This window comes from Amphiprion ocellaris, chromosome 7 (genome assembly GCF_022539595.1).
Source record: "Amphiprion ocellaris isolate individual 3 ecotype Okinawa chromosome 7, ASM2253959v1, whole genome shotgun sequence".
NCBI lineage: Eukaryota > Metazoa > Chordata > Actinopteri > Pomacentridae > Amphiprion > Amphiprion ocellaris.
The window spans coordinates 21,321,853-21,337,135 of NC_072772.1; the positions used below are offsets into that span (position 1 = coordinate 21,321,853).

The 15,283-nt window shown below is 39.6% G+C and overlaps 1 protein-coding gene across 2 annotated transcripts in view; it reads right to left on the bottom strand.

Annotated features, from left to right (window-relative positions):
- LOC111562704 (large neutral amino acids transporter small subunit 4-like) overlaps positions 1–11,457 on the bottom strand; it is a 36,470-nt gene extending 25,013 nt beyond the window's left edge. Inside the window, exons 1-2 of one of the 2 annotated variants that reach the window (XM_023261377.3) lie at positions 11,296–11,457; positions 8,230–8,451 (exon numbers count right to left, since the gene is read on the bottom strand). In XM_023261377.3, the coding sequence (XP_023117145.1) occupies positions 8,230–8,389 (160 nt within the window). In that variant the 5' untranslated portion in view covers positions 8,390–8,451; positions 11,296–11,457. The remainder of the gene's footprint in view (positions 1–8,229; positions 8,452–11,295) is intronic. The other variant, XM_023261378.3, reaches the window with a different exon arrangement.
- Positions 11,458–15,283: the final 3,826 nt, after the last annotated feature.

Below are 15,283 nucleotides of genomic sequence, written 5' to 3' on the forward strand. Positions count from 1 at the left end.
AAGGGGGGATTTAGAAGGACAACAGGAAGCTATTATGTTATATTAAACGCAACGAAGCGCAGAAAACTGACTGGTGTCCTATATGGATGTAAGTAGGTGAAAGGTAACTTGGCTTGCTTCCGGCAGCTGTGGTTGCCAGAATGCTGCCGTAAAATTACGGTAAAATATTTTCTACATTTAAGGTAAAGAAATATGTTGATATTGTTGATTTTACAGTTTAAAAACATACTCCATTCCATATTTTACTACTAAAAAAAGTTTTAACCTTTAAAAATGTGAATTTTTACATGAAAATACTATATAAAATAAAGTTTGTGTAATTTATGATAAATATTACAGCATTTTTCCATTATCAGCACAACAGTTAGTGTATGTAACATTAAGTATATGTATTTTTAGCAAAAATTGTAGTCAAAGCTGTCATAAATATTAAAGGATATGTTATTAACACAAAAGTATATAGATTTGATCAGTAACAAACTGTATTTTTTACATGTAATAAATGTAGAAATTGCCATATTACTTGTTACAAATATTACAGCATGTTTCCATTGCCGGTACAGCAATTTGTACGTTTAACTGGGAAAAACTGTATTCTTTTTGAGAATGCAAAATGCAAAACTGACAGTATTATTATACATATTACTGCACTTTTCCATGTAAATACTGTGCAGGAGTTGGGAAATGCATTTTTTCAAGAGAAAAAAAATCTAAAAAACACACTTTTCTCCTGATTAAGCTATTTACAATGATTCAGTGTGATATAAACTGCATCAAGCTGTTTTACAGTTTACAGACTTTTACCATCATGGTTTGACAGTTTTTCACCATAAAATTCTGAACATTTTTACAGTGTACATAAGTTCACTGAGGGATGTGAAGACACTTGAGCTCGAGAAGCTAAGAAGCTGCAGAAGAACCAGTTTGATTAAACACGAGGATACAGAAATAAAATCTGTGGGCAGTCAGTGAATGTCATTCACCTCTAATGTGATGCATTTTATTCAAGTACATTCTAAGCAGAGAGTGAATGAATACAATATTAACTGGCAAAACAATCTTCTCACAAGGTCCACCAATATTGTTGAGCAAGCACAGTTTGCCAGGTCGTCATACAAATCTGTGATAGTTGGACAAACTCCATGAGCTCCTGAACAGCCGCATGTGGGAACTGATTTGATTTTGTGCTCCAAAGTAAAAGGACAAAGAATCATCAAATAGATAGAAGAACAGTCAATGAAACACCAAAGTCACGCAGATTCATCCTCTGGGAACCATGAAAATGCCCAATGAACTCATCTCACAAGATATATTCAACTGAATGTGTGCTAAACTGCACTCTTTGTGCTAAAGGAAAGGCAGGGGATCAGTAAAGTCTGTTGGGTTCATCTTCTGGGTACCAGGAATGTATGTGTAAAATAAATGCCACTGTATAGAACTACAATTAAGACATTTTCAGTATAAACCAAAGTGTTGGTGCGGCTGGGAGCCCTTTGTGATCGACCTGTTCTGTCAATAGCTGGTGTTTGAGGTGTATTGGAGCATTAAGAGCTGACTGTTGGATGAACAGAAGGCAGCAGCATCTGTCCCCCGGTGGCCCCGACTGCTGACTAATCAAATGTCCACAGCAAACCTGAGTCAATAAGGGAAGAGCCCCGTCCACACACACTCAGGAGTAGACAGGCTGACTCCTCTGAAAACTTTTCTAATGAGTCACACTGTGCTCAGTGTGCACCTGTTGTTTCAGTTCATGTACATGTCAGCACTACAAAAACTTGTAAGCTCCTTTTCTCAAGCTCTCTTCTTCCATAAGCTTCTCCTGTACATACAGATGACGTCAAACAGGCTCACCTCCTCCAGTCATTTGGTTTAATCATTACTAAAATGTGCTTTGTTTCCTTGAGCTGTCCCTTCATTCGCCTACAGAAAGCACCGAGATAAACGTGATAACCTGATTATCTGCATATTGAAACAGTGCACAGACAGACGAGCAATCAGAAATGATGCTGGGGGAATAATACTATCTCAGACACAGACGGTGTGTTTGTGATCAGAGATGTATTTAAGAATGTGGTCATTATTATGTAAAGCCCATGGGGTCAAGTGATGGTATCTGCACAGAATCAAGAGCAACATGTAACACAATGTCTAATTATGGATACTGTATATAATGAGAATATGAACACCCCACTTCAACTACTCAAATTCTGTGTTGCCCTCTGTGAGGAGGGACGTTCATTGTGTTCACACATACCAGAAACAAGCTTTTCTAGTGGCAGAGCAAACAGAGCAAAAACATACAGATTTTATCTTTGAGAAACAAATAAGAACATGAGGGTAAGAACCGTGCAAACGAGTCAAGTCATGAGACAAACAGTGTGACAAAAGAAGGTGAGAGTAGTTGACGAGGCAGACAAAGGAACACACAGTTCTCTTTTTACTGTGACTCACAAACTTTATACCCACAGAGCAACCACAACCTAGGAGATGAACAACACTGAGTTTCAAAACAAGGCCACACGGGGAGAAAGAAACTTAAATAGGAGGTTTGATTATTGAGTAATATATGAATAGCAAATTCAAATACAATAACATTTTCACACATGATTAATAATTCTGAATGATTTGTGATATAATATCTCCACTACACCTGTTTCTCTGTTTTATGTTGTGGCAGGACAATGCCTGGTCTCTATATATCTGCTGTTGTAAATCATCAGACGTTCTTCTCCAGTAGGTGAATGCTGCTCGGTGAAATTCCTCACCACATTGCTGAGCTGTGATTTATTTCCTCAGACAGACACTGGACAGATATTATCGTATGTTGTACATTGTAATCTGGTCTGCTTGGCCTCTGAATGCCCTCTGTTTGTTCCATTACCCTACTTGACATTAATGTATACTGAGCCTTTGACAACTGTCATGTGCTTGTTATGCTGCAACTCATACTTTTGTACTTTTAATATCCACTTTTCTTATGTTTTTGGGAAACAAACAATGGAGAAATGTCACACCTCAAATTGGACTGCTGACAGATGGGAGGTCAGGCTAAAGATTTGGTCTCAGATAGCAGCAGAAAACTGTGTTAGCCTATGTTAGCTAGTCATGCTACTATCCAGTGCTACTTTTCTCAGTCTCTACTTCAGGCCTCTGAAACCACAACTTATCATTTTTACAACATAAATTTTGTGCAGATAAAACAGCCAAGGTAGAAGATGCTAATTAGTCAGCTTTGAAGGTTCTCGTGGGTGGATTTTGTTATTTCTGAATAGGACCAAGCTAGCTGTTTCCTCTTACTTCTAGTCTTGTTGCTAAGCTATCAATCAATTAAGTTCCATGCCATTCAGCGTAGGCGATCATTTCTCTCCAGCTCCTCCGATCTTTTGCTCTCTGAATTGTGACTCTTGCCCATTCCATGTGTAGCCATGATGTAAGTCCATCTATCATTTTCATTCTGTCTGCCTCGTCCTCTCTTCCTGTTAATTTTTCCAGTTGTGACGATATATCTCCTTCCTTAAGATGTGTCAAAAAAATGTTGCTTGCCGGTTCCTAATTTGTAAATGCTGTTCTTGTCATTGCTACTCTACATTTGATGTCTGTTTCGCATCTTCCATCTGATGTTATCCATGAACTGAGATATTTGAAATGATGAACCTGCTTCAGTAATTCTTGGTCTAATTCTATGTTACAGGTTGGGAAGACCTTTTTCTTTGAAATGACCATTACTTCTGTTTTCTTTTTGTTTAAAGACAGACCAAGTTTTTGACTCTCTATATTAATTATGGATACTATGGTTAGTAAGTTTTCTTCACTGTTTGCTATCAGCACTATGTCATCTGCATAACTTATTTATATTATAACCTCCGATGGTTACTCCCGCTAAGTCTTGTATTTTCCTTATGATGCTATCACTGTACAAGGAGAACAAGTCAGGTGATAGCACACATCCCTGTCTGAGTCCTCCTTTTGTTGGTTGTTTTTCACCAATTTCATTGTTTAATTTCACTGCTGCACTTTGTTGCCAATAGAGGTTTTTTTTTATCATTTGTAAATCCTTTCCATCTATGTTTATGTCCTTTAGCATCTGGATTATTGCTTGATGTTTTACTGTGTCGAAAGCTTTGGTGTAATCGATGAAACACAAGTATAAGTCTTGTTGTACTTCTATTGAACGCTCCATAATAGTTCTTAAAATGTATATTGCGTTTGATATACCTTTGCCTTCTACAAATCCATATTGCTCTTCACTAATTTCTGGTTTAATTTTGTTTCTTATTCTGAGAATTATGATTCTTAATAATAATTTTGTGAGGTGGCTCATGAGGCTGATTGTTCTGAACTGCCCACATTCTGCTGTTCCTGCTTTCGTTGGGAGTGGGATGAACACTGACTTCACAAGGTCTTTTGGAAGTTTACCGCTGTTGGAAACTTCCAAAAGACCTTGCTAAGCTAACTTAAGCTGAATAGCGACTGATTCCATACTCATGAGATGCTACATTTTTAAGGTGTCAATGTTTTAGTCTAACTCCTGGCAAAGATTAAAATGAAGCTTATGTGTAAAAATGTAACTTCCAGTTTCTGGTGTTTATGCTAAGCTAAGCTAAGCTAACTGTCTGGTAGCTCTTGCTTTGTATTTAATAGAAAGACCTGATAGTGGTATCAGTCTCCTCAGCTAACTCTTGCCATGAAAATCATCTAACAGCATTTCTTTTAATAAACACAATCTTCTCCATTTTGTAGCGCTGATTTAGATTTTTACAGGCCATCTTCCTGCACACTCCTCTAAAGTGAAATATGAACTGCGAATGAGTTGGGAAGAAGTGCGTACATTTCCAGGCTAATCAGACTTTTTCTGTCATCACTTTATGATTAAAGGACAGATTTTTCCAATCAACTGATAAAACACTGTCCAGGGGAAAACAGGATTTGTAAAGCATCTATCCAAGTGTCACAATATCTTTAGCTGAACTATAGACAACAATTAATGTGGATTTCCCTCACCATCACTTACATTATAGTCTTGCTTAGCCTCATTCTGCATTACAGAATGGTCTGACTGCACTTTATTAGCATGCTGCTGTGGAGAGAAATGCTCTGGCTTGTTTGTTTTTCTTCAAACCAATCACAATCAGCTTGGGTGGATATGGCTTCAGTGTTTCCTCAAAATAGCGATGGAGGAATTGTTTTGGTGAAATGTTTGCATGCAAGAAGGTAAGAGCTGTGACTAAAATGGCTAACTCACTAAAGAAATGAGCAGGGCTTCCTTGTTGCTTTATCCCAATCCCTGGCAAAATATGAAATTGTAAGTGTTGTAGGCTGCTGACCTGGAGGTCGTTTTCCTGTCAGAAATTCAATTTTAAAAACAGCAACACTATAGACAGTGGAAGTGGAAAAGACAGCTGTGTGAAATGTGTGTCACCCACAATCTACATCCAGTGAGACAGGTGAGGTTTAATAGTGACCAAGAACTGATTCACTGAATATACCCTCATGTGGGTTTTACAGCGCACTTGAAAAACCTTGAACTCATCCTTTAGTCTGAACTGTTATTGGACTCAGAAAAGCAGTGGAGACAATAACAGCTGGGCGAGACTCAACATGTTCTCCATTAAATGCCATTTAACATTGTTCTCCGCAATGTCAAATGGCATTTAAACCTAATAACAGGATTCACACATCTCCTTTGCTTGCTACTAGCAGAACACTACTACATGTCCATATGTCTCAGCCCTGAAGATACACAAACACTCAGACAAAAACTACATTTGTCATACCACCTTAACCTGATTACAAGTAAACACAGAAACTGTTGATTTAACGCTGTCAGACAGCAGGGTCTTGATAGTCGTGGGTCAGGTCCCTACAGAAAGACTGAGTCAAAGGCAAGAGACACCTAATGAGAATAGATAAACTATCAGATAGACCTCAAATTGAGAATTATATGCGAGACATTAACAGAGATAAATAAAAGGTTCCGTATGCACAAATTAACCTGAAAAGCTTTCATCAGTGCTCCTCTGCAGGACACAAAGAGAGAAATAAGCAGACAGACAATCAGAGGATCAAAGAGAAAAGGACAGAAAACAGTCTGTGTGGTGATTGCTGTGGAGAGCGAAGGGATGAATGGCCTCATTCACATTGCTGCCGGGCAATATAAACAACTCAAACCTCATTGGTGAAGATGAACTGGCCCTTTTTAATATGTTGTTATGATTCACTTGACTTACATTGCCACTGCAACAAGCATTGATTACCAAATTCTAGTAAGAAGGAACCCAAGTCCTGATCTGGTTGGATTTTGAGAGGCAAAGCAATTTTCTCCAACCTAATAATGACTTGCTGAGTGCAGCAGCTCACTGCACCACCTTTGATCATCGGGGGCCGAGGACAGAATAAAATAATAACAGAATAACCTCATATGAACCATCTGTTGCTTTGTAGTGCAGGAACACTTCAAGGCTGCTTTTGAGGATGGTTTAGAATGAGTCTGCTGCTGGGATAATGATTTGTTTTCCTCAAGGACTGCCCAACTGTTGGATCAATAAGGCCCTCTGTGTTTGCTCGTATGCAAGTAGCTGCTTTTCTCAAAGGTCCTCGGTGAGGAAATGACACATTGAGGTTGTCGCAGTGTAATTTGGTGACACGTAAGCACTTCCTGAAGAGGGTTTTTAAACACTTGTTTGTAAATCTGCATAATTCCATCTCACCCACACAGTTTAAAGTATCGCTGAGTGTTGCTATCAGCCTGTTGAAAGATGTTGGTTTCTGAACAGCTCAGAGATACTCATCATGCAAGGTATCCCCTTAACACCAATACTAACAATGATTAAATCCAAACAGGCCAAAATGAGCCTGTGTTTGTAAGATACTTGATGGACACAGGCCTCAATGCATTTGACATTTTTGTTTGACAAATATACTCCTGATAGCAGCACGAATAATAGTGTAGTGATGATTGACATTTATCATTTCTAATGTGACCAACAAAACTATGTGTGATTTATTACTAGTTTATCAAATAATGTTATTCATCTGATTGCAGTGTTATTACAAAAATAAGGTGATCTCAGGTGACACTGGGATCCAGTGGAGGATGAAGTATTCAGATCCCTCACTTATAAGGAACCTCTACCCATTTTACATGCCAGCTGCTGACAAATCACACGTTAAACTTTACGTGTACTGTTCATTTGCAGTTGCATTATGGGTAAGGAGGTGATAGAATAGAATAGCCACTTTTATTGCTAAACGGAACTTTCATTAGCTGGTGCACATCATGAATGACATTTCAGTGCAAAAACTCGGCATCGGACTGGTAAGAAAACAAAATCAGGAATTATTTGAATTGGATTATAAAAAACATTTACAATATATGCATGTAAGACTATATATATATATATATATATATATATATATATATATATATATATATATATATATATATATATATAATGATGGTGAGGGGTGATGATGACATGATGAATTTATAAAGTTTTTGAAGTCATTTATAAAGTTCTGTTGAGCTTGACAGTCTTTTCTCCACTGTTAGTGGAAAACTGAACTGAGTAAAATTTGATTGTGGAGTGATCTGTTGTTATAAAAAAAAAACAAAGTTCGAATGGGGAAAAAATCTATTTGTAATAAAATTGTATTTTTTAAGGTATCTCTATTTTGTCATGTCATTTCTACTGAGTGAAATACACTCAACTTCAGTTTGATTGATATTATCTCAAGTAAACAATAAAAAAATAGGTTTTCTGAAAATTTATAAAAATGGAGTTATCTGATTTTGCAAATGAACTCTTCATATATAAACGTATATATATATATATACACATCCACACCTGCATAAACACACATCTGCACACAGGTTTTAACAAGAAAGAAAAATATGTGGAATTAAAAAAAGACTTCTCTGTGGTTGTGGCTACAGTTTATAGACATCTGGAACATGACAGGGGGCCACAAGTATATCATGTTCTACTTACGTATAAAGTACCTCAAGTACTTTAAAGACACCCTCTGGAGAAAATCTAGTTTTTTACCTTGTTAACATTTCCATGTGGTGGTGTTTATATGTTGGAAGACACATCGCAGGCTAAACAAGCAGCTCGTTGCTGAGCATTTCCACCATGGAACTGTAGTGTACCGTCTCAAAAACATGTAACAGGGACACTGCATAAATGCACCCCACACACCCACGTGGTAAAAGGCGATAACACGACTCACCTGGTCCTTTGCACAGGTAGGAGTAGAAGCCCTCAGACTTGAGCATGATGAGCAGGGACGACCAGCCGAGCAGCACAGCAGAGAAAAGCAGGTTCTCGATGACCGCCGTCACCGCCATCCACCAGCGGCGGGAGAAGGCCATGGCCAGGGTGGGAGCCATGTCAGCTGGGTTGGAGGTAGCAAAGAGCTGACTGGATTGAAGAGGGTTTCGGCTGCTGGAGCCTGGAAGACAAGAGAGGAAGATGAGATGATGAAAAATGATACTGATAGTGATGTTTTCAGATGCTATGCCTCATCCATTATTTACAGAGAGCTTCTATGGCTCTGTATAATTGGGATTTATTTGAATAATATGATCCCTTGCATGTTTCAGAGCTGCTTTAACTGTTTTTATGACTCTCAGAGCTCAGACTGTATACATTTCTTTGTTCCAGCCTGGTGAAGATGATGGTGGTATAGGGGAGGACTATACAGAAAACAGCTGAGGCCTTTGAGGCATAAACCCCTCCTATTAACACCAAACTCTCCCGCCCCCTGACGAATCTGGTTGGCTCGTGGGTTTAAAAGGTCTTCTCTGATTGGCTGCTGGTGACATCGCTGTGTCGGTAGCTACACGTGAGGCTGGTGTGGTGTTGTTTCCTGTGGGAGAACACAGTGGAGGGGTCTTTACTGGGGGAAAATATGGTTTGATTTAAGTCCTACGTTAATAATTCAGCTAAGAGCGTTTCTCAGTTTAATGTTAGCATCCAATTCTTCATTTTCACAACTCCAGCTTTCTAAAATTTGACGCCAACAGATTTAAAACCTCCTACCTTGATGCGAATATCCATAACAACTCAAAGCTGAACGGGGCACGACTACTCTCTGGATTAAGTCCTTTGTTTGTATGGAAACATAAACTAAAATGTTTCACAGTAAAAGCGGGGTTCTGTCGGGCGAGATGGAGCCACTTCGGTCAAAACAAACCGGCTGTTTACCGAAAACTCTGCTGCACGTGAACGCACCGCGAGCTCGAGCCGGTTCGAACCAGTGCGGCGCGAGAGTCACGGTGTGTGCGCGGGCGCTGCTGCTCACGCGCAAATGAATCACACTGTAATTACAGTTAATGGTGACGAATAAATACATTTAAAAGAACCATTTCATGCAAACAGTGTAAAATGATGAATAATTTTCTAACATCTAATTAATACTTTATCAAAAAAAATAATAAAGCCACTAGCTAACATTGAGTGATGTTTAAATATCTGATTAAATGTAACTTTTATTGACATGCGCAGAGGACAAGAAACAAAATGCAGTTTGGCATCTACGTGTAAAAGAAGCAGTAGAAGTGCACTGCAGTGTAAAATATCTAATTTAATGGAAGCATGAATGTGTTCAGATGTAAACAGTGTAAAGAGTGAATGCTGTATGTGCAGGTATATGGATATCCTAGATGTGTAAGTTGTGTATTTAGTCATAACAATATGTAACGTTAAATAAATAGAATGAGCTGTTGGTAATGTCAGTGTGCTGGGTAAACAGCAAAAATAAAGACAGATAAATATAACAATAGGACAAACGGCGTCCTGATACTGAAACTGTCCTGTCTCCTCACTCATCCAAACATGTCCTGACTTGAATCCATAAGAGAAATAATTTGAAAAACAGCTATAGGCGGATATTTTCCGACAGTTTTTGTTGGAAAAAAAAGAACACCTGCCGCTTTGTGTCTTTTGTGTGACTCTGTTTTGTGTGACTATGAAGTTCCAGATGTGCCTCCAGCTCTGAGGACCACAACAGAATAAAGCTTCATATAAAAACACTAACAGACTAACGCACCACAGTTGTCGCGTTTTTAAGCCCCGCATTTGGTCGCTCTGAGAACAATAAGACAAAAGTATATTGCGGTGAATGAAGAGCAGCTTCGGAACTGGTCTGAACTGGACTGAAATCATCCGCACGATACCCCCCCCCCCCCCCCCCCCCCGCCCCAATCTGCATCTCTCACCCCCTTCCTGTCAAGTCACACCCGATAGCACAGCCCGGTTCCTGCTAGGAGTTTCAAAATAAAACGTTAGTGGCTGTCGCTGCTTTGTAGGACTTGAGGGGAATTATAGACACTGCAAACGTTTTTATGTTTACAGATTTATTACAAAGCTATTTACGGTTACTCGTGCTTTGACTTTAAACTGTCTATCACTGTTATCAAAAAAGTTTTACTTAAAACTGAGCAGTTTGCTGCCTGTATTCATTTCATTTTAATATTTTTTTCTGCCTCTTTTCTGATTACTCAATTTAATTTAACTCTGTTAGTTTTGGAGTTTTTCTTTTGCACGTTTTTAAAAATATTTTTCCTCCATATATTCGTTTAAAACACTTTGAATCTGATACTGTGCTGTACAAATAATCCTGCATGCCTTTATTTTGAAGGCTACTGTGTTCCTTTACAGGAACTACACGGTTTGTCTCCCAGCACCTTGACGCACGTCTACACCAGAAGCTCTCAGCTGTTCAGTATCAACAACAGTACAGAGGAACTGCCATCCTGCTGCTCAGACAAAGACAGTTAACTAGGAACCAGCTGACAACAAAAAAAGCACCCAAAGACCAGAGACTCTGCTTCCTCACAGCAGCTCTGCGACAGCAGGAGGGTTTTCTTCTAGAAATAACATCCTAACTTTCATGCAGCGTTGAATAAGCGCTCAAGTGTCAACATTCAAGCAGAATAAAGAGAATAGAAGCAGAAGAGGAAATGATCTGTTATCACAACGAGATAAACAACTGTAAAGACTCCCAGACTGATCTCATCAGCTGTGAGTGTCTGCAGCAGATCGATAATGATCAGAAGCTGTAAACTGACTGATCAACAGTGAAGTTGTGCTTCAGCAGCTTCCTCTCTGCAGCCATTAAACAAAGAGACACACAGGAAAGAAAGAGGCTCAGAGTGGAGGAGCAGCTGCAGAAATCTGCCTCTCATGGGTTATGTCACTGTGAGATTCTGGTGATTCCTCTCACCAAACGTGCCAAACAGTGAGTCAGCCTGTGCTCCGGTGAGCGGCTCCCGTGGAGCATCCTCAGCCTCACCTGAGCGACTGGTCCCGCGGGGAGGAGGACGGAGCGGCTCCGGCTTCAGGTCACTTCCTCCTCTGCGGCTCCGAACGTCCCTCGAAGACAAACCCAGAGAGCAGAGGTGTGCTTCTCATGCAGGATGCTTGTCTGCTTTCTTTGACTCTCAGTTTCTGCTGTCATCTCGCATCGCTGCATATTTATAGCAGCGCAGCAGCGGCGCACAAACAACAGCGGCTTCCTATTGGTCCGCGGCTGAGCTAGAGACCAGCGGCAGCCAATCAGAGAGCTCCGAGGTTACACGTGTGTTGTTTCTCAATACTAAAAAACATTTGAAGGGGTGAAACGCTTTCTCAGTATGTTTGGTCTGAGAACAGCTGATAATAATGGAAAACAAAGTAGCTTTTAGAATGAAACGAAAAGAGAATCATTGATAAAATAAAACAGAAATATTTCTACAGTTGATATAAACAAACAACCAGCTGGCGTGAAGCAGCAGGAGCTGGTTAAAGGTAGTTTTAATGTGTTACTTTAATTTATAGTGAAAACACTTGTACAATAATAGGTGCAATAGAACCATTCTACTGTGCTCTGATGCACATTTTAACAAAGACAGATGTTGAGCTGTAAAAGTCTTCAGGCCTCTTCAGGGGATTCTTTGTTCTGACTTGATCAGCTCAGTGGAGGAGCTGATTCTCCACCAACACTGTCCAAATCTGTGTCTTCTGAGTGTTTTCTGAGCCTCGCCTATATGGAACTATTCATCCATCACATCTGTACAGTGACACCCTGTTTACTCTCAGCTTCATGCCAGACTGCTAATTCATAGAAGATAGGAGGGGAGGGTTCACATGGCCCAGTGGAGACAGAACCCAACACCCAGGCAGAGGGATGTCCTCAGCCAGGGCGACACCTGCTGGCTGCTGCCTACCAGGACACCCAGTGTTCACTCTGGACCTGATACTGTTCAGGTCCATTCCTCTGTGGTAATAATAGCACAGTGCATCATTCATCCATTATCTATACACCTCTTAATCCTCATTAGAGGAGCTGGAGTCTATCCCAGCTGACTTAGAGTGAAGGCAGGGGACACCCGGGCAGGTCACCAGTCTATCACAGGACTACACATAGAGACAAACAATCACACTCACATTCACACCTACAGACAATTTAGAGTTACCAATTAACCTCAGCATGTTTTTGGACTGTGAGAGGAAGCTGGAGAACCTGGATAAAACTCACACATGCACAGGGAGAACATGCAAACTCCATGCAGAAAGATCTCAGGCCAGGACACGAACCGGGGATCTTACTTACTTCTCCAAAATAATGTTTTTATGTTTCGTTCATGATGGCTGTAAACAGACAGTGTGGTCTAGAGGAGAAACAGCAGCAGGAAGAGCTCTGATCTCTCCTTCATGGGTGAATGTTTATTTACTCTGTACAGTGTGAGGCCATAGTAACACTGAAATTGAATCTGATGGAAAACTTAACTTTAAGTGTAAACACTCACTGGATATCTACAGTTAAGCCCCCAAATTATTCATAATCATCCCAAATGTTGAGTCATAGTAAATGCGTATTTCTTCTGGCTCAGAATTACCTGAACAGAAGACAGTAAGATGTTGTGTTTGAGGTGTTAATGATACACTTTAACTATAATATGAACTGTAATCGATGTTAAAGGTTGTATTTCCCACCACATCAATCAGTCGTTGTTGCTAATGATCTTTCTGCAGGTCTCCTCTGGGGTTTTGTTCCTCTTTGTGATGATCTGCAGATCTTTGGGTTTGAAGCTTCCTCAGGTCTGGACTGTCCAACATGTTCATCTTGTTTTCTGCTAACTTTTACTTCACCACTTTTCCTGTATGTTTTTCTGTAGACTGCTCGATGTTTTCTTCCCCAGTCTTAATGTATTTCTCTCCTGTCATAATACCATTTACTGTACCAAGGTTCACCGGCCCATCGGCTTAAAAACACCCTCAAAGCGTCACTCTGTGTTTGACTGTGGTCATGGTGTTTTGGGTTGAATGCTCGTCCTTCTTTCATCCCTGCATCCAAACAGCTCCATCTTCATCTTATCCCACCACCAGAAGCTTTCTGCGTTGTCCAGGGGAGCTTGTGTTGGAGAACTGGAAATATTCATTATTCAGAATGGCCTCTCTCAGAATCATATATGTTATTTTATTATTATTACTGACTCATTAGTGTGAACTTCACATCAATGTTGCAGCTGGAGCTAATTCATATTACTTTATATACTGCTGGGTACTTTAAGCTGTAATAATAAAGAACACTTTATGAGTGGATTTATATTTTATATACAAAATAAATCAGCAAAAATATTACTATATATACAATAAAAGCTGTGGAATACAAAATATACTATTTATCTCCAAAACATACTGAAGTGAAGTAGGAGTAGCATAAATGGAAATACTTATGGAAAGTATGTAAAAATTCTACTTAACTACAGTAAAATTCCAAAACGTGTGCTGTGTATGTATATAATGAAGGCAGCAATTATCTGTAACTCATGGAGGGATTTATCTCGTGTCTTTGTGCTGTTTGTTTATGGAAATGATCCAAATGAGTGAGTGTTACTAAATGCATATTGTTACATGTCACTGCTGCTGATGGATTAAAACTCAGGACTACCTGGCACAGATTCAGGGGCCAGAAGGGCCCCTAAGCCAGAGCCTGAGTGTGAAGAGACTCTTATTAACATTTCTCTGTGAAAACTGAGTAGAAACAGGCAAAAGTAGTGATGATGAAATCTGGCATTCTTCACTGTTTTCAGGAAAACACAGATTTCCTGAAGTTAGACTGGGTATTTATTATAGAAGGAACTCTATTATGCTTTCACTATAATCCAGGCCTTATTCTCCTCTTTATTACTCTTTGTTTTTAAGAACCAGGAGGGATTTTACTATTAGATTGTAATATTGTAGAATTTATTTGTGCCTGTGCTTGTGTCTCGATAACTCGTTTCTGTATGACACCAAAATATCGAACACAATTAGCAAGGACCTGAGTTCCCTGTTAACTACCTCCCGTACTGAAATGTTTATTGATATTAAATATCATCTAACACAACATTTGAATCAAATATTTCAGGATTGTGTGGAGCTGAGGCACAAAACTGAAATGAAAGTCTCAAAGTGGGATCAAGACACAGAGAGATGATGAAGCGGTGGATCGGCAGAAGGATGGACATATGGAAAGACAGGGTTAGTGCTAGGGAAGTCATTTTTTGGAGCTAGCATGAATTTTAGTCTTGACCAATTCTTTAGTTTGGGCTGATACATTTAGTCATCCAGAACAGGGTTTGTCCATAACACTGCCCATTTCTTTAAACTTTTTAACCACCTTCACCACCGTGGAAAAGCCAAGTGGAATCCTCCTTGGATGATGTGCATTAAATTCATCTGCTGTCTTTCCATATGTCCGTCCTTCACGTCCACTGAGAAGTACCAGTTCAACTCTTTCTTTTTTCAACAAAGCCATATTTAATCTGTGGAGGCAATATATATATTATATATACTTAATGAGATTTCCTATGTGTCCAGACTTTAGGGACACCCTGTACATGCTCCTCTGCATTTTGTTCAGTGGACTGTGGGAGGAAGCTGGAGCATCCAGTGAGAACCCACACAGGGAGAGCATGTAAACTCCACTCAGGACGACCACAGACCCAGAATCAAACCCAGGACCTTCTAGCTGAGGCGACAGTGCAAACCACTGCTCCACATGCTGCCCAACTATATCCACCACATCCATGAAACTCTAAATCAAGCCAGCAAGTTAAAAATTTCCCGAGTGCTTCAAATACTTCCTGTCAACTTTGGTTTAAAACAATCTGTTAAAAACCTGTGAGGATTAGTAAAGCCTGGAAGCCACACAAACCTGAGACTGAAGACAATAAACATCCAGGAAGGTTTGTATTTACTTTTCAAATTTATTTTTTTCAAATCTTAGGTGTTTTATTTTTAGTGTGTTGGCATAA